The sequence below is a fragment of the Narcine bancroftii genome, chromosome 5, assembly GCF_036971445.1.
Source record: "Narcine bancroftii isolate sNarBan1 chromosome 5, sNarBan1.hap1, whole genome shotgun sequence".
NCBI classification, from domain to species: Eukaryota; Metazoa; Chordata; class Chondrichthyes; order Torpediniformes; family Narcinidae; genus Narcine; species Narcine bancroftii.
The window spans coordinates 204227683-204246730 of record NC_091473.1 but is presented as its reverse complement, the minus strand read 5'-3'; the positions used below and the strand labels follow the sequence as shown (position 1 = coordinate 204246730).

Sequence of the window (19048 nt, the reverse complement as noted above, 5' to 3'; positions counted from 1 at the left end):
GACCCCTGGGTACCCACCTCCACCCACAGACCGTATCGTCCCCTCCCTCAGCCAGTTCCTGGACCCAGAGCATCCTGACTACAAGACTCCATCATCCAGCTCTCCCACTCAACACCCTCTGTCATTCCAAGCCCCTCTCTCATCCCAACCACCTCAATCATCGCACCCCTCTCTTATCCCCACCCCCTACTCATCCCCACCCCGTTACCCCAATCCCCTCACTCATTCCCACCACTGCACTTATCCCCACTCATCCCCACACCCTCTCATCCCCACCCCTCATCCCACCCCCTCTCTCATCCCCACCCCTTCACCCCCACCCCTCATCCCCCTCTCATCCCCACACCCCTCTCTCATCCCCACCCCTTCTCTCATTCCCACCCCTTCACCCCCACCCCTCATCCCCCCTCATCATCCCCACCCCTTATCCCCACTTATCCCCACCCCCTCACATCCCCACCCCCTCACATCCCCACCCCCTCACATCCCCACCCCCTCACATCCCCACCCCCTCACATCCCCATGCCCTCACCCAACGTCATCTCCTCACCCATCGCCAATCCCTCACCCATCCCTTGTTCATCTCTTATCCCCATTCCCTCTTTAATCCCCACCCCCTCACTCATCCACATTCCCTCTCTCATATACGCCCCTTCTCTCATCCACACCTACCCTCATCCCCACCCCCTCTCTCATCCTCAGCCCCTCTCATCCCCACCCCTTCTTTGATCCCTACCCCCTCTCATCTCCACACCCTCACTCATTCACACCCTCTCTTATTCCCAACCCCTCTCATCCCCACCCCTTTCTTATCCCCACCTCCTAACATCCCCACTCCCTCATCCACAGCCTCTCAATCATCCCCACCCCCTTCCTTGTCCCCCCCTTATCCCCACCCACTACCTTATCCCCACCCCGTCTTATCCACAGTCCCCCTCTCATCCCCACCCCTTCAATCATCCCCACCCCCTCTTATCCCCACTCATCCCAACCTCTCTCATTCCCACCCTCACATCCCCACCCCCTCTGTTACCCCAACCCCCTCACTCATTCGCACCACTGCACTTATCCCCACTCATCCCCACACCCTCTCATCCCCATTTGCTCCCTCATCCCCACCCCTCATCCCCCTCTCATCCCCACCCCCTCACATCCCCACCCCCTCACATCCCCACCCCCTCACATCCCCACCCCCTCACATCCCCACCCCCTCACATCCCCACCCCCTCACATCCCCACCCACTCTCTCATTCACACCCTCTCTTATTCCCAACCCCTCATCCCCACCCACTCTCTCATTCACACCCTCTCTTATTCCCAACCCCTCATCCCCACCCCTTTCTTATCCCCACCTAACTCATCCCCACTCCCACATCCACAGCCCCTCAATCATCCCCACCCCTTTCCTTGTCCCCCCCTTATCCCCACCCACAACCTTATCCCCACCCCATCTTACCCACAGTCCCCCTCTCATCTCCACCCCTTCAATCATCCCCATCCCCTCACTCATCCACATTCCCTCTCATCCCCACACCCATCGCCATACCCTCACCCACCTCCACTCCCTCACCCATCGCCACTCTCTCACCCATCCCTATTTCATCTCAGCCCATCCCCATTCCCTCTTTAATCCCCACCCCCTCTCATCCCCTCTCCCTCACATCCCCACCCCCTCACTCATCCACACTCCCTCTCTCTTATCCACCTCTTCTCTCATCCCCAACCTCCCTCATCCCGACCTATCTCATCCCCACCCCCTCTCATCCACACCCACTCACTTCCCCACACCCTCTCATTCCCACCCCCTTTGATTCTCAACCCCTCTTATCCCCACCTCCAAACTCATCCCCACCCCCTTTCTCATCTGCACTCTCATCCCCACTCCCTCATCTCCAACCCCTCACACCCCCTTCCTTGTCCCCCTTATCCCCAACCCCTCTTATCCACACTCCCCCTCTCATCCCCACCTCCTCTCTCATCCCCACCCCCTCACCCATCTCGACCGCATCACCAATCGCCACTCCCTCACCCATCCCTATTCCATCTCTAATCCCCATTCCCTCTCTATTCCCCACGCCCCCCTCATCCCCTCTCCCTCACTCATCCCCACCCCCACTCATCCATACTCCCTCTCACCCACACCTGTTCTCTCATACCCACCTACCCTCATCTCTACACCCCATCATCCCCTTCTCTCATCACCAGCCCCTCATCCCCACTCTCTCTCATCCCCACCCCCTTTCTCATCTGCACTCCCTCATCTGCACTCCCTCATCTGCACTCCCTCATCCACAGCCCCAGTCATCCCCACCCACTTCCTTGTCCCGCCTTATCTCCACCCGTCTCATCCCCACCCCTTCTCTCATCCCCATCCACCTTCTCATTCCCACTCCCTCTCTCATCCCCACCCCCTCATCCCGACCAACCCTCATCCTCACCTACCCTCACCCCCACCCTCATCTCCACACACCCTATTCCCAACCCCTCATCCTCACCCACTACATCTCCACACCTCTCATCCCCAGCCCCTCACTCCCACATTCCCACCCCCTCATTCATACTCCCTCTCATATCCACCCCTTCTCTCATCCCCACCTACCCTCATCCCCACCTACCCTCATCCCCACCCCCCTCATCCCCACCCCCCTCATCTCATTCTGCCATCCCCCTCTCATCCCCACCCTCTTATCTCCAGCCCCAACCCCTTTCATCCCCACTCTCATCCCCACCCCCCTCATCCCCTCTCTCATCCCAACTCCCACACATCCTCAACCCCCTTTCTAATCCTCATCCCTTCTCCCACACATCCCCTCCCCCTTTCTAATCCTCATCCCGTCTCCCACATCCCCACCCCCCCATCCCGACCTACCCTCATCGCCACCCCTCTCTCATCTCCAGCCCTATCCTCTTTCATGCTCTCTCACTCTCATCACTTCTCCCACACCCATCCCTATGTCATCTCATCCCCATTCCCTTTCTAATCCTCATCCCCACACCCTCATCCTCACCTACCCTCATCCCCACCCCCTCATCCATTCTCCCTCACATCCCCACCCCCTCTCATCCACACCCTTTCATCCCCACCCATCCTCACTCCCTATCATCCCCACCCCTTTATCCCCTCTCCTCTCATCCCCACCCTCTCATCCCCAACTACAATCATCCCCACCCACTCTCTTCCTCACCGTCTCATCCCCACCCCCTCCCTTATCCCAAATCCCCACACCCTCATCCCTACCCCCCTCATCCCCACCCCCTCTCATTCCCACCTTCACCCATCGCTACCCACTCACCCATCGCCTCTCCCACACCCATCCCTATTTCATCACATCCCCATTCCCTCTCTAATCCTCATCCCCTCTCCCACTCCCACACCCATCCCTATTTTATCTCTTATCCCCATTCCCTCTCCTCATCCATTCTCCCACATCCCCAACCCCTCATCCACACTCCCTTCTCATCACCACTCCCTCATCCCGATCTACCCTCGCCACCCCATCCTCATCTCCACACCCTCTTATCCATTCTCCCTCACATCCCTACCCATTCATTCCCATACTCCCTCATATCCACCCCTCTTCTCATCCCTACCTACCCTCATCTCTACACTCTCATCCCCACCCCCCTCAACCTCACCCCCTCATCCCGACCTACCCTCATCCCCACCGTCTCACCCATCACTACCCTCTCACCAATTGCCACTCCCTAACCCATCGCCTCTCCCACACCCATCCATATTTCATCTCTTATCCTCATTTCCTCTCTAATCCCCACCCCCTCATCCATTCTCCCTCACATCCCCAGCCCCTTTCATTCTCCCACATGCCCACCCATCCACACTTCCTAATATCCACCCCTTCTCTCATCCCAACCTACCCTCATCCCCATCCCTTCTCATCACCACCCCCATATCCTGCACCTCTCCTCACATTCCTCTCCCACCTCCACTCCAACTCCCCAATCTCATTCTCTTCTCTATCCCTTCTTCTTCCCCCCTCCCTATCTCCCCTACGCCTGCTCCTCCTTCTCTCCTCCCCTTCTTTTCCCTTTCTCCCCTCGCCACTTCCCTCCCCCCATTCCATCTTTCTATCCCTGCTTATCCCATGTCTCCCATCTCCTCAGTGTGACCGTCTTGCTGCGGACTGTGCCCATGACTTGCGCAGACATGGTGTGGCTTACGTCTCACTCTGGCCGGGCCCCGTGCGCACTGAGACCATCAACAGCATGATCCTCAACTCTCCGGCAACGACTAAGTCTGAGCAGGCGGTGAGGGAATATCACGAGCAGGGTAGCTGTGGGAGGTGGTGGAGTGAGTTAGGGTGAGGGAAGGGAGGAGGGTGCGAAGAGGGGAGGAAGGAGGCCAAGGGATGGAGGAAGCGAGGGGAGGTGAGGAAGGAGGCGAAGGAAAAAGGGGAGGGTGTAGAGGTGATGGGAGGAGATAAAAGGGGATGGGGAGGAGGAGGTGCGGGGAGGTAGGAGGTGAAGGGGAGGGAGGTGGTGAAGGAGGGTTGGAGAGCACTGGGGGGGAGGGGTGTGAGGCACCACTCAGTCATTCCCATTGCCTGGTTACAGATGATTGACATTTTTGTCCGTGGAGAGACCCCAGAGTTGAGCGGGCTGTGCATTATTGCCTTGGCAGCTGGTGAGCATCTCCATCCCTTGTCCCTTCCCCTCAGTTTCCTCCTCCTTCATTCCCTCCATCTCCATTTCCCCATTCCCTCCAACCCATTCCCCGTTTCCACGTTCCCTCTTTCCGTTTTCTCCATTCCCTCTATTCGTTTCACCTGTTCCCTACATCCCCGTTGCCTTCTGCCCATTCCTCACATCTCACCACCTGTTGCCTTCTCCCATTTCTCACCCCACTGCCTGTTGCCTTCTGCCCATTCCTCACCCCTCACTGCCTGTTGTCTTGTCTTCTGCCCATTCATCCCTTACTGCGTTGCCTTGTCCATTACTCACCGCTCACCATGTCTTCTGCCTATTCCTCGCCCCTCACTCCCTGATTTCTGCCCATTCCTCTCCTCACTGCCTGTTGCTTTCTCCCTATTCCTTACCTCATCGCTTGTTGCTTTCTCCCCATTCTTCACCCCTCACTGTCTGTTCTTTCCCCCTCACTGCCTGTTGCTTACCACCAAATCCTGTCCCTCACTGCAGTTTTCAGCTTGTTCCTTTCCCCTCACAGCCTGTTGCCTTTTGCCTGTTCCTCACCATCTTCTCTATCTCTTCTGTTCAACAGATAAAGACATTCTGAAGAAATCGGGCCGTGTACACCTGACCTGTGACCTTGCCACAGAATACGGACTCAGGGATGTGGATGGTGAGTCCTGCCCTATGACCTCTCGTTCCCCAGTCGATGGCGAGCTTTGACCCTGCTGCGATAACCAAGTTGGATATTTTCTGGGCGGAGAATGTGGAAAGAGGGAGGGGTTGGAGAGGGTCAAAAGGAAGAAGTTAGTGGGGGGGGGGGGGGGAGTACAGGGATCAGACAAAATAACCCCAGCCCAGGGGTCAAAGGGGTCACGGTGGGGACTGACATGGGTCAGGCTGAGGATTGATCCAGGCCCATAGTTCAGGGTGGTGATGAATCCCAGGTCAGGGGTCCAGGTGGCGATGAACCGGTGTCTGCCCATGAGGGTGCGGGGTTGTGGTTGGCGGACGTTATGCCTGTTCAGGCCTGGGGATGGTGACCGCAGGAAGGGGTTTGTTGGGGTGAGGATGGAGTGACCTGTGACCTGTCTTTGTCCCCACAGGGCAAGCTGTGGTCCAGTACCGTTCACTGAACTTCTTGCTGAAGCAGATCCCGGGCCTGGCCTGGCTGGGCTCCCTCTTGCCTCAATTCCTCAAGGTGCCCAAGTGGGTGCTGGCCCTGGTGGCCAGTCACTTCTAAGGCCTGGACCCCAAATCCGCCCTCCAGCTCCCGACTCCACCCCGACTGTGAGACCCTCTGTGGGCATTTCCATGTCCCTGTAAGAGTGCATTTGTGTCCCCAATGGTTTATGTCCCTGTGTGTGTGTGTGTCTGTCTGTCTGTGTCCAATAGTTTATGTCCCTATGTGTGTATCCGCCTCAATGATCTATGTCCTTGTGTGTGTCTGTGTCCCATGGTCTATGTCCCTGTGTGTGTGTGTCTGTGTCCAATAGTTTATGTCCCTATGTGTGTATCCCCCTCAATGATCTATGTCCTTGTGTGTGTCTGTGTCCAATGGTCTATGTCCCTGTGTGTGTGTCGATGTGCCTGTGAGAGTGCATGTGTGTGTTTCTGAGTCCCTGCATGTGTGTCCCATGGTTTGTGTCCCTGTGTATATGTGTGAACCTCCCATGGTAGGCACGAGGAACAGACATCCCATCCTGAGGAGGGTCGTGATGGTGATATATGAAGGATGTTTCCACCCTCCCCACCCTGGGAATGCCTGCCATGGGGGTGGGGGGCGGTTGGCAATCCGGACCTTTCTCCCCAACTCCTCTCTGCCGGACAAGTGGGAGCCGAGCCTGTGGGTTTGTGGCTTGCAGAATCTCCATCAGTGGAAGTGCAACCTGGGGTCAGGCTCCCAGGGACGTGGACCCGGGGGTCAGGGCTGAGTGGGCACCTGTCCATGTGATCCATCAGTCCAACGACTTTTGGCTATTCAAGTGCCTGTTTCACCACAGTGTGCAGTAAATATTATATCTCTCAAAAGTTTAATAAGGATTACAATTTTTACACTGATAACAAACAAACTGCTTTTAGGCAGTTATATTTTAAATAATTGGATTTTTTTCAGCGCCAGCAAGATCTTCTCGGGGAAGATCGAGCACCTTTGGTTGTACTGCACTGTGTGAAATGCACATGTGGAGTTGGGGTTGCAGGGGGAGGGGTTGGTGATGAATCCCTTGGCTCAAATGAGACAGGAATCAGGGCAGATAAGCCCAGCGAACCCCCACTCCCAGAGGCAGCCATCCAAACTAGGATGCTGCATGTGGAAGTGTTCAGGGACAAGGGTATCACACTGAAAATGGTGGCTGGGGCTGTCAACGATGAGTGGAGGTTACAGAAACTCTGCACGAAGCAGCTGGGGTTGAGGGGAGTCTGACAAATGCCATCATCATTGCAAGCATTGGATGATGCGATGCTGGAACACACAGGGGCAGGCAGTCGGCCCACAAACATGGCCAAGGTCACAGACCAGTCACTTCCTGGGACAGCTCCACTGACGTCTGAGGCATCATGGGCCATCTTGACTTGTTGCATTGTGGGTCAGCTGGCCACCATCATGTGCTGGCCTATTGCCTTGCGGGTCAGCTGGGCACCATCATGTGCCGGCCCATTGCATTGTGGGTCATTGTAAGTTGGCTTGGATTGATCTGTGTGGCATTCCTGATACATTGTGGATGGGCTCAATGTGGGTCCAAGGTACCCTTTGCACCACCTCACCCCCCCATTCCACCAGGCTAGGCATCCCTCCCCCCAGCCCCATTCCCCACCCATATAGTATTGCCCACTGGTTCCCTGTCCCCACACCCGTTCAATATTCCTGGGGACTGTCCTGTGGCAGGATGTGCCCCTCATTCCACCATCTTCGCACCTCTCCCCTTGCGCCCCCCACAGATTTGATGGCCAGCAGAGGGCACAGAGCAACACAAGGGTCTCCCCGACACCAGGGGTCTTGACTGCTCCCCTTCATCCTCTTCCCCCGCCCCCCCCCCGACCCTCCCAGAGGGATCAGGCAAGGGGGTCTGGGCTGCCAGAGTCCTTCAGTTCCTTAAGGTTGTCACACAGGGATTCAGAGAGATCCTGGAGTTCCTGCTCCATGACACGGTGTGACTCCTGGGGGTAGACCACCACACAGAACTTCTGGCCAAAGTATGTGATACTGTCTGTAAGAGAGAGAAGGGGAGTCAGTGTACAGATACCCCCCTGAGGGACGGAGAGACATTGGTCAGTGTACAGATAGCTCCGTGAAGGAGAGGGACAGTGAGACACCGGTCAGTTTTCAGATACCCACCTGAAGGAGAGGGAGAGTTTTCAGATACCCCCCTGAGGGAGAATGGTGTGGGTGTGTGTAGGTGTGAAGTGGGGATATGTGGGTGAGTGTGGGGACAACCTTACCAATGACGTTGTCGAAGCACTCTGGCTTGCTGTCCCAGTACACGGCCAGGAAATAGACGGGGACCCCGGACAACATGATGGCCAGTCCCACGCCACAGACTAAAGGCTCTGACCACAGGCTGAACACCATGAGGAAGGCCCAGAACAGTAGGTAGACCACCGGGAAGATCAGGTTCACCTGTATGTGGGATACAGGGGTTAGTGTCAACGTTCTCGTGAGGGGGGGGGGGGGGGAAGGGGTCAGACACTGTTGTCTGGCACACACCCCCTCCTCCGAGACCCATACACCCTGACACACACATCCATCCCCACACACAATCCCTGACACCACCCAACACTCCTCCGAGACCCATATACCCTGACACATACATCCACCCCCACACAATTCCTGACACCCCCACACAATTCCTGACACCCCCCCACAATTCCTGACACCCCCCCACAATTCCTGACACCCCCCCACAATTCCTGACACCCCCCCAACACACTCCCTCTCACACACCACCAACCTGACACACCCCAACCCCACACACATACTCCCTCTCACACACAACCCCAACCCCACACATATACTCCCTCTCACACACACCCCCAACCCCACACATCCTCCTCTGAGACCTATATACCCTGACAAACACACACCCTGACACACACATCCACCCCACACACAATCCGACACCCCCCCACAAACACTCCCTCTCAGACACCCCCACACAACGCACACCCACACTCACTTGCACACAAAATCCTTGACACACACACACCCATCCCCACATAATCCCTGACACACTCTCCCGGACACCACCACCCTCACCCCCACACAAAATCCCTGACACATCCACCCCCACACAATCCCTCATACACACACCCTGACACACCCACACACTTAATATACATAAACACCCTGACACACCCACCCACCACCCCCCCCCTCCCCTGTATAAACCCAGTGGTCCTGTCCATCTCTACCCCCACTCCCTCCTCCTCGGAGCCTGGAATCCCTCGTTCCAAGTCTGACTTCCCACCCTCCTTCCTGCTTCTCCCCCACCACTCAAGGCCTGACTGCTTCACCAACCCCTCTTGTGCCTTTTCCCTTGGTGGGGATGAGCTCGGTGTGCATGGCTTGGCCAGCATGGCTCTGTTGGACGGGCAGGGTGCCTCGCTGTAACCTTGGGCACCAGGAGGTCTGTTCCAGGTATGCTGAGCTCAGCAGCACTGTCGCTCAGTCAACAGGGACAAAGGCTGAGCGGTTTGACAGCAAGCATCTGGGGCTGACAGATGTTCGCAGGGGCGGTGGGGGGGGGGGGGTCATACAGAGTGGGGAGAGGGTGTGGAGCTATAAAGGAGACAGGACACGAGGGAGGAAGAGGGAAGGAGGGGGAGAGGAGAAAAGGGGGAGGGATACAGAGCAAATGGAAGGAGGGGGAGATGGGGATGAGAGAGTTAGGGATGAAGGGGAAGGTCTGTGGGGGAGAATGAGATTGTGAGGGAGAGGGAAAGAGGTAAAGATGGAAATGGTGCAGAGGGTAGAGAAGGGGGTGGGGTAGAGGGGGGTCAAGGAGGAGAGTGGAGGAAGAGGGTGGGAAAAAAGTGCAGAGAGAGAGACAAGGTGAGGGTGTGAAGGGACAGAGAGATAGGGGTGGGGAGAACAGGAAGACTCTGCCTGGATGGAGGGAGTGGGGGTTTTCCCGAGTGAGCTGGGCACCCCCCTCCCAGAGTGTGTGTACCGGGCTCCTGGTTCGTGGTGAGAGCAGGAGCTGGTTAATGAACACCAGAGTCCGGAGGTTGGGGCTGCTTTTGCCAAGACTTCTGCCGCCCATCAGCAAAAACACAGCCTGTTGTTGCAAGGAAGCGGGAGCGGGAAGGGAATGTGCAGACACCGCACTTTCTACATCCTCTTTTTATGATGTGTAGACTGTGGACCCAGAGACGTCTGGGGCAGACGGCAGGGCAGGGCAGGGCTGGGCAGGACGCCAAGGTCTGCAGCTTTCACCTCCTTCTCATCCCCCACACTCCTGCTTCCGAGAAAGGGAAAGGGGGAGAGGAGGAGGGGTGGAGAGTGAGGGGGGAGGGAGGCTAGAGGTAGGAATGAAGGGGAAAGGAGAGGGAGAGATAGGTAGCGATGATGAGTGGGAGGGAGAGGGATAGAGGAGTAGGGAGGTAGTGAAGGGGAGGGAGGGAGATGGAGGGAGGGGAAGCTGCAAACCATCGGATTGGAAGACATCAGAATCATCAGAATAGCTGAGATGTCTGGAATCTCCCTCTCCTCAACTGGCAGACCTTCACCTGGAGTGTTGCTTAAACAGGGCTCGGGGAGGACTTTGACCCCGCTCCGTTCATCAATTTCTCAGCCTGAGGGAAGAAGCCTGATTTTTATGCTCCTCTCCCTTCCCTCCTGATGGTGGTGGATCAAAAATCCCAGGGGCTGGGTGCAAGGGTCTTCTCTCATTTCTTGAGCCTGATTGGACAGCACCTCCCAGACGGAGAGAAATGGAGCAAGAGGAGGTGAAGGAGATGAAGATAGTGTGAAGGAGAGTGTAAGACAGGACTCTGTGTACACCTGCTAGTGGGTGGGAGAAGCAGTCCACACACAAAATGGACCCAGCCCAGCTGCCGGACCCACAACCCTCTCCGCATTCAGGAGAAGTGGCTCGAAATCGGACCATCTGCTGGGAAAATATGAAGGCCCTCAGATTGTTCCAACTTCAGAATGTGACGCCCTGCTCTCTGACACAGCACTTTGTGTTTTTACAGCTATTTAAATGAGCTGACCTACCTGAATAGCTCTCCAAACTATTTTTTTCCCCCATATATTGATAAACGGGCATAATTCAATTCAATACGTCCTCCGAAGCCCCCTCCCCAGTGTGGTTCTCAGCATCTCGTTTCCCTCAGCACTAACCTGATTCCAGGGAATGTGGTTCCATGTGGATCCTGCACCCCCCCCCCCAATCTTTCCCAGGGACACATCCCATCCAGACCAAATTCCAGAGTTTCCTGGAAATGCAATTTCCCTCTCTCCCCCCCCCCCCATTCCGAATAACTCCAGGGAACGCTTGTCTCCCGTCCCGATAACTCCCGGGAAAGCCAATTTCCACCCATTCCCATTCCGAGGAATTCTGGGGCTGCTCCTCCCCCACAGCCCCCATTCGGAGGGTCTCGTGGGAACATGCCCCACTTCATCCCGATACCTTAATGGGCCGGGGTATGTCAGGTTTTTTCCAGCGAAGCACAATCTGCCCGGCAATGGTGACGCCATAGAACAGGTAGTTGATGAAGCCCACGTAGTTGATCAGGGTGTAGATGTCGCTGGTCACCAGCATCAGCAGGGTGGAGGCGCACTGGAGGAGGGAGAGGGAGATCAGTGTGGGGATGATCCATGAGTTTCCATAACTGCAGATCACACCCTGCAGCGGGAAGGCAAGGAGCTTATATAGGTCAGTGGGAGAGAGGAAGAATATTCTCCTCCAAGGAGAAATAATAGCTGAGTGAAGAGGGAAGTGGAAACACTGCAAATAGCTGGCAGAGTGTGGGGCCAGATGGAGGTGGGGACACTGCAAATGGTTGCCGGTGTGTGGGATCAGATGGACACTGTAAATGGTTGTTTTTGGGTGGGGCCAGGTGGAGGTGAAGACACTGCAAATGGCCTCCAATGTGTGGGGCCAGGTAGAGGTGGGGACACTGTTAATGGCCATCTTTGGATGGGGCCAGGTGGAGGTGAAGACACTGCAAATGGCCACCAGTGGGTGGGACCAGGAGGAGGTGGCACTGCAAATGGCTATTGTTGCAGAACTGGAGGGATACACTGGAATGGTCTGTGTCATATTGTTACTGGGGGCCTGATAGACCTTCAGTGATTGAACTCAAATGGAGGGGGAGGACAGTGATATGTTACAACCTGTGGCCATCTGTGAGGCCACGTCTAGGATTCTTTTACTCCAGATCACAGGAAGGAGAGAGGCGTGTTCTGTTCCTGTGTCCAACCTCTCAATGGACGGAGGAGATGGTGGCTAGGGGCTTTTAATCTCAGACCAAGTGGGTCGCAAGGAGTGACAAAAGAGATCAATCCCATCACCGTGAAAACTGATTCAGAACACAAAATGAGGCACTAAAATTCCTATCTTACAGTGAAGAGCAGGGCTGGTATTGGAGTGCAGCGTTTAACGTGGATCATGGCCAGCAGCCTCGGGAGGTGACCTTCGCGAGCTCCAGCAAAGAACAACCTGAAAGGAAAGGTGCTCCATCAGACCGCATGTCACCTTCCGGGGGAAGGGAAGGGGAGAGAATGATAGAGATGGGGAGAATGGGAGAGCAGGGAAGAGAGCTGGGAGAATGAAAGAATGAAACAGGGAAGGTGAGAAAGAGAGGGAGAGGGAACAATAGGGAGAGTGAGAAACAGGACAGGAAGAGACATGATGGGGAGGAATTCTGAGGGCGAGGGGTGGAGGGAGGGCATCTTGATGCAGAGAGAGAGAACACGAGTGTTGAGAGGATGAGGATCGTTGAAAGATGTTGCCTTGATGGGAGAATGTGTCTTGTGAGGACTGACCAAGTTGAGGCTTTTTCTCTCTGGAGCAACCAAGGAAGGGAGACGAATGAAGAAGTCTACAAGAGATTTAGAGGGAGATCGGGTGGACAGCCACCACATCGTTCCTAGGGCAAGAGGATGTCTGTACAAGGTGAGGGGTAGAAAGTTTTGGGGAGTCCTTTACACAGAGGGTTGTGGGGGCCTAGAAGGCGTTGCCAGTGGCAGTGCTGGAGGCTGGGACAATAGGGGCATGTAGAAGACTCTTGGATGTATGTAAAATAGAGGGTGATGAGGGAAGGGTTAGATTGTTGAGCAGGTCAGCACATTGTGGGCCAAAGGGCCGGTACTATACTGGAATGTTCTACACATGGAGGGAGTGTGTCAATATGGGGAGAGGTCCAAGGGAGTAAAGGGAAGAGTGGAAAAATGGGGATGGAGAGACCGTGAACATCAAAGGAGAGGCAGATAAAATCAGGGAAGATGAAAAGGTGGAGGGGGGGGTTGGGGTCTGGGGGAGACCTCCCTGGACTTTACCTTACCTCAGGCCTCCAGCATCTGCAGGGTTTGATTCTGGAGTAACTGGGTAGTGGTTCCCACCCTCTTGAACAGAAATTCTCTGCACTGAGGCCTGGGACCATCCCATTTACCTGCCTCTGCTGCCCACAGCCCTCTACACTGTCCTCCCTGCCGACTCCACGGCCCCCTACGCCATCCGGCCTGCTCGCTCTGCGGCCCCCTCTATGATGTCCTGCCCTCCCGCTCCGTGTCCACCTGCCCACTCCGTGGTTTCCATGAGGCTGGCCCTGAGCCACCATTTTGTTTTACTCAGCGTTGTGCTTAACCAACTCCGTGCTCTCCCCAAATCCTCCACTTTCTCCTGTGACGCGGAGACCAGAACTGCGTGCGTGCACACCGCTCCACGTGTGACCACACCAGGAGTGAGTGGACGGAGTACAGGGGTGAACGGTGAAGTTTAAATTTAAAAAACTAAAGACATACAGCACGGTTACAAGCCATTTCGGCCCACGAGACAGTGCCACCCAATTTACATCCATTCAGACTATCTCTCCCCTCCAACTCCATTTCTCTCTCCTCTCACTACCCTCTCCCCTAACTTTCTCTCCTCCTGGCTCCCGCTCTCTTTCAGTCCATTCCTACTCTTTCACTGCCTCTCTCAAACTTTCCTCACTCTCCTCTCCCCGCCTCCCCTCTTTTCCTGACTCTTTCTCTATACATCACTCTACCTTTTCTCCTCCATCTCTCCCCTCTCCTGACACACACACACCCACCCACAGTCATGCACATGCACAAACATACACATGTTCTGCTCCTTTCTGATTCCAGTTCGAGACCACCACTCCTTCCCTGGTCCAGATTCTGGTTCGAGACCACCGCTCCTCCCCTACTCCCGATTCTGGTTTGAGACCACCACTCCTGCCCTGGTCCCAATTCTGGTTTGAGACCACCACTCCTCCCCCGGTCTTGATTCCAGTTTGAGACCACCACTCCTCCCCCGGTCTTGATTCCAGTTTGAGACCACCTCTCCTCCCCTGGTCTTGGTTCCAGTTTGAGACCACCACTCCTCTCCCAGTCTTGATTCCAGTTTGAGACCACCACTCCTCTCCCAGTCTTGATTCCAGTTTGAGACCACCACTCCTCCCCCGGTCTTGATTCCAGTTTGAGACAACCACTCCTCCCCCGGTCTTGATTCCAGTTTGAGACCACCATTCTTCCCCCAGTCTTGATTCTGGTTTGAAACCACCACTCCTTCCCCTTGCACATCACTGTTTTAACTTCACTCACCCCCTCTGGCAGTGGTCCTCGGATCCCATAAGCCAGGGTGTGTAGGTTGAGGGGGAACGTGGAAGCCAACCCCACTCCCCCTTCTCCCCTCCCTTGATTACCATTTCCCTCTCCCGAGTCCCAAGGGTGGGGGGGGGGGGGGAAGAGGCGACTCCCTCCAGAGCTGCTCCAAGACCCTTGGCCTTTGAAGGCGAAACCCACTGACCTGGACGAGGTGAAGAGGGACCCATTGACACCCCCCGAAAGTGGAGAGAGCCACAGAGATTGGCATGATCCAGGCCATCACTCCTAGTAACTTCTCCCCGAAGGTCTGTGGATGAGATAGAGGAGAATTAGTGCAAGGGTCTGCCCCAATGTACAAGTCCCCCCCCCCCAACTATGGACGGACAGAAGAATTAGCTGCACGTAGAAGGTGTGAGTAAACAGATCTTCCGCCTGGATGTCGGTGATCAGTGACTTTCCACAGGGGTCTGCTCTCGGACCCCCTGATTTGTTTAACTAAATAGGTCAGTTGAAAAAGTGGGGGGGGGGGGGGGTGTCAGACAGTTTGCAGATGTGAGACAGGTTGGAGGAGGTGTGGACAGTGAAGGAGGTTGTCTTAGGTTTTGGCAGGAAAAAGGACACAGAATTGACCCTAATTTAATTTGGAGACACAGCCCAGTAACAGGCCCTTCCAGCCCCCATCGCTCAAATACCCCAACCACCTACAAACCCCTGTATGTCTTTGTTCGGAGAGGTGGCGTCCAATCTGCCATGTTCTTCGGAAGGTTGAACCCCAAGGTGAGATTTTACCAGTGAGAAGCTTCTGGGATCCGGGTCTGTTGTTGCTCGAGGTGGCTGCGCAAGTTGACAGGGTGGTTGAGCAGATGTTGTGGTGAACCAGAGGAGGGGGGACTGCGTTCAAGAGCAGTGAGGCACTATTGCAGTTCCGTAAAGCGCTGGTTTGACCACACGAATTATCGCCTCATTACTACAAGAATGGAGATGCTTTTAGAGAGGACATTGACCAGGATGTTTCCTGGATTGGAGAACTTGTCTTATGAAGCAAAGTGGGGCTTTCCTCTTTGGAGTGACGAAGGATAACACAATTTCACAGTGGGCACCACATTAGGGTTAGGGTTAGGGTTAGGGTTACAGTGCCAGCGGTCGGGACCAGGGTTCGAAACCCACGCTGTCTGGTGTAAGGAGTTTCCATGTTCTCCCTGCATCTGTGTGGGGTTCCCCCCCCCCCCCACCATTCAAAATGTACCGGGGGTGTAGGTTAACTGGGCGTAAATTGGGCAGCACCATCTCATGGGGTGAATTGGCCTGTAACCGCACTGTTTGTCTATATTTAAAAATTTAAAAGCTTGAATTTTATAAATTTAAAGTGCATCCAATTGCAGTTCCTTAAGACTCTGTTGGATCATTTGGGAGGTAGAGGGGGTGACAGAGGGAAGTAATCACACCCAGGAGGCAGGAGGGGTGTAGATGGGTGACAGTCAGGAGTGGGAAAGGGAACAGGCAGGTAGTACAGGGCACCCCAGTGGCCATTCCACTAAGTAACCAGCAAACTGTGGAGCTGGGTGTCCTGTCTGAGTAATGCCACAGCCAGACTAACAGCACCGTGGTCAGCTCTGAGCCTCAGATGGGAAGGGTAGAGCGATAGTCACAGGGGACTCGATCATCAGGGGAACAGGTAGGAGATTTGGTGGCTGAAAAACAGACTCCAGGATTGTGTGTTGCCTCTCGGTCGTTCAGGTCCAGCAGGTCTTTGAGCGGGTGTAGAATATTCTTAAGGGGAAGGGTGAGCAGCCAGAGGTCATGGGTACATATTGGTACCCATGACATGGGCAGAATGGGGAAGAGGTCCTGCAAAACAAGTTCTCTCTCTCATGGCCCATCCCTTCACAAGCGAAGATGAACACCGCAGCTTGTAGCTCTTCTGTCCTCACTGAACTTTTGTTTTCCATGGAGCTTTAGGCACCATGGGCCAGGCAATGACTTGGAGGCGAGTGCTTGCCAGGACAGATGCCTCCCTCAGGGAGTTAGGAAAGAGGCTGAAGAGCAGGACCTCCAAGGTGGCCATCACTGGATCACTTCCGGTGTCACGAGCTGGGCAAGGGCAGCACAGGAAGACAGCACAGACACATGAATGGGTGAAGAGAAGGTGCAGGGGGCAGAGTTTCACGTTCTTGGATCATTGGAACCTGTTCTGGGGAAGGGGTGATGTGCACAAGTAGGAACGGGTTGTACCTGAACTGGAGGGGGGGGGGGGTTTAAACTAGATTCGCGGGGGGGTGGGAACCAAAGGGATGAGGAGAAGGTGGTTGGCGCACAAGTAGGGACAACTGGTGGGGAGTTTGTGTGAAGGACAGGCAGATGGGGCAAAGTTGCATCCATGGAGATGGGTAGCAATTCACAGGGTCACAGTCAAAAGTAACAGATAAACGGCTAGAGGTTTTGTATTTAAAATGCACGCAGGATAGAAATAAAGTGGATGATCCGGTAGTACAGCTACACATAGGCAGGTACGATGTTGTGGGCATTACAGAGCCGTGGCTAAAGGATGGATGTCATTGGGAGCTGAATGTCCAGGGATACACAGTGTATCGAAAGGGCAGGCAGGTAAACAGAGTAGGTGGCATGGCTCTGTTGGTAAGGAACAGCATTAAATTATTAGGAAGTGGTGACATGGGATCAGAAGATGTAGAATCTTTGTGGGTTGGGTTAAGAAATGGCAAGTGTAAAAAGACCCTGTTTGCAGTTACATCCAGACCTCAAAACTGTAGCCAAGATATGGACAACAAAGTTCAACAAATAGAAAAGGCGTGACAGAAGGGCAATGTTATGGGGGATTTTAACATGCAAGTCGATGGGGAAAAACAGGTTGAGACTGGATCACGAGAGAGATTTCATAGAAAACCTTTGAGATGGTTTTTTAGAACAGCTTGTTGATGAGTCCATGAGGGGATCGGCTGTACTGGATCGGGTGTTGAGTGATGCACCCGAGGTGATTAGAGCAAAGGAACCATTAGGATGCAGTCATCACAATGTGAGATCAAACAAGGAGAAACTAATCAGAATTACAGGGGCATGAGAGAGGAACAGGCTGAGGTAGATGGGAAGGGGCATGAGTAGGGAAGACAGCAGAGCAGCGATGATTGGATGGAGTTTCTGGAAGAAATGGGGAAGGAGCAGGATAAATACAAACCAAAAAGAGGAAATCTTCAAATGGAAAAATGTTACAACTGTGGCCGACTGGGGACATCAGAACCAACGTGAAACAAAAGGAGGGTATTCAAGGAAACCAAAATTGGTGGGAAGAAAAGGATTAGTAGTTTTTAACTAAAAAAATAGAGAGGAACTAAATGAATATCTTGCAGCAGTCTTCACTGTGGAGGACACCAGCAGATGTTGAAGGGAAGTGAGGGCAGTTCCTATTCCAAGGGAGAAGGTGCTCAGAAAGTTGAATGGTGTGAGGGTGGAGAAGTCTCCTGGACCAGATGGATTGCACTGTCTGGTCCTGAAAGAGGTAGCGGTCAAGATTGTAATGGCACTGGTAATGATGTGTCATGAATCAATAGATTCTAGCCTCATCCTGGAGGACCAGAATATTGCAAATGTCCTCCACTATTTAAAATGGAAGGGAGGCAACAGGAAAGAAATTATGGGATAGTTAGCCTGATGCCAGTGGTTGGGCAGATGTTGGGAATCAATTGTCAAGGATGAGGTTACGGGGTACATGACAGGATAGGTCAGAACCAACATGGTTTCCTGAAGGGAAAATTTTGCTTAGAGCAGAGATGCGGAGGAAGTTCTTCAGCATGAAGGAGCTGAATCTGTGGAATTTATTGCCACAGGCGGTAGTGGAGGCCAGGTCACTGGGGGTATTTCAGGCACAGACTCAGAGGTTATGGGGAGAGGGTTCGTAGTGGAGCTGAGTAGGGGAATGGATCAGCTCATGATTAAATGGCGATGCAGACTTGATGGGCTGAATGGCCTATTACTGCACCTTCATCTTCTGGTCAAAGACTTAATCATGGATGGGTTGAAAAAAAGAGGGTTATGGGTGTGAGGAAGGGAAGGCTGGGATCGGTACAACATGGTGGACTGAAGGGCCTGTTCTGGGGTGTAATGTTCTATGTCTTTTCACATCCTTGGTGTCATGTTTCATCACTGGGCACTGTCTTATTAATTAATAAACAACACAAGGGAAGGAGGGGGAGGGGAGGTGGGGGGGGGAGGTAGGGACTGGGGAGCGAGATGGGAGGGTGGGGACTGGGGAGCAAGATGGGAGGGTGGGGACTGGGGAGCGAGATGGGAGGGTGGGGATGGAGGGCGAGGACCAGGACATGGAGAACTGTCATTATGCAAGATATTACCAGACATCTGACTAGGAACATTTCCAATAGGCAGATGTGCATGGATTCAGGACAAATTTCATGCAATTACTGTTCTCTGGTGATATAAGGTTACAGGGATGGGGGAAACAGGTCAATGTGTTGCTCTCAGATTTCCAGAACGAGTTCGATAAATGACTGATCATTGAGACAAGGATTCATGGAGTTGAGGGTGAAGTGTTTTAACGAGAAGTGTTTTAACGGAGAGGGGGCGCGGTTTACATTGAGGCGCTGGAAGTTGGCAGCATGA

General features: G+C 54.2%; 1 protein-coding gene and 1 pseudogene across 13 annotated transcripts in view; one reads left to right on the top strand and one right to left on the bottom strand.

Annotated features, from left to right (window-relative positions):
• The window catches only part of tm9sf1 (transmembrane 9 superfamily member 1), a 43872-nt gene extending 37197 nt beyond the window's left edge, over positions 1-6675 (top strand). For 6 of the 13 annotated variants that reach the window (XM_069940753.1, XM_069940751.1, XM_069940764.1 and 3 more), the window contains 4 exons: positions 4123-4266; positions 4573-4642; positions 5237-5317; positions 5751-6675. In XM_069940753.1, the coding sequence (XP_069796854.1) occupies positions 4123-4266; positions 4573-4642; positions 5237-5317; positions 5751-5887 (432 nt within the window). In that variant the 3' untranslated portion in view covers positions 5888-6675. Of the gene's footprint in view, positions 1-4122; positions 4267-4572; positions 4643-5236; positions 5318-5750 lie in introns of those variants that run through there. The other 7 variants (XM_069940756.1, XM_069940752.1, XM_069940755.1 and 4 more) reach the window with 5 other exon arrangements.
• LOC138765480 (uncharacterized) overlaps positions 6659-19048 on the bottom strand; it is a 16008-nt pseudogene continuing 3618 nt past the window's right edge.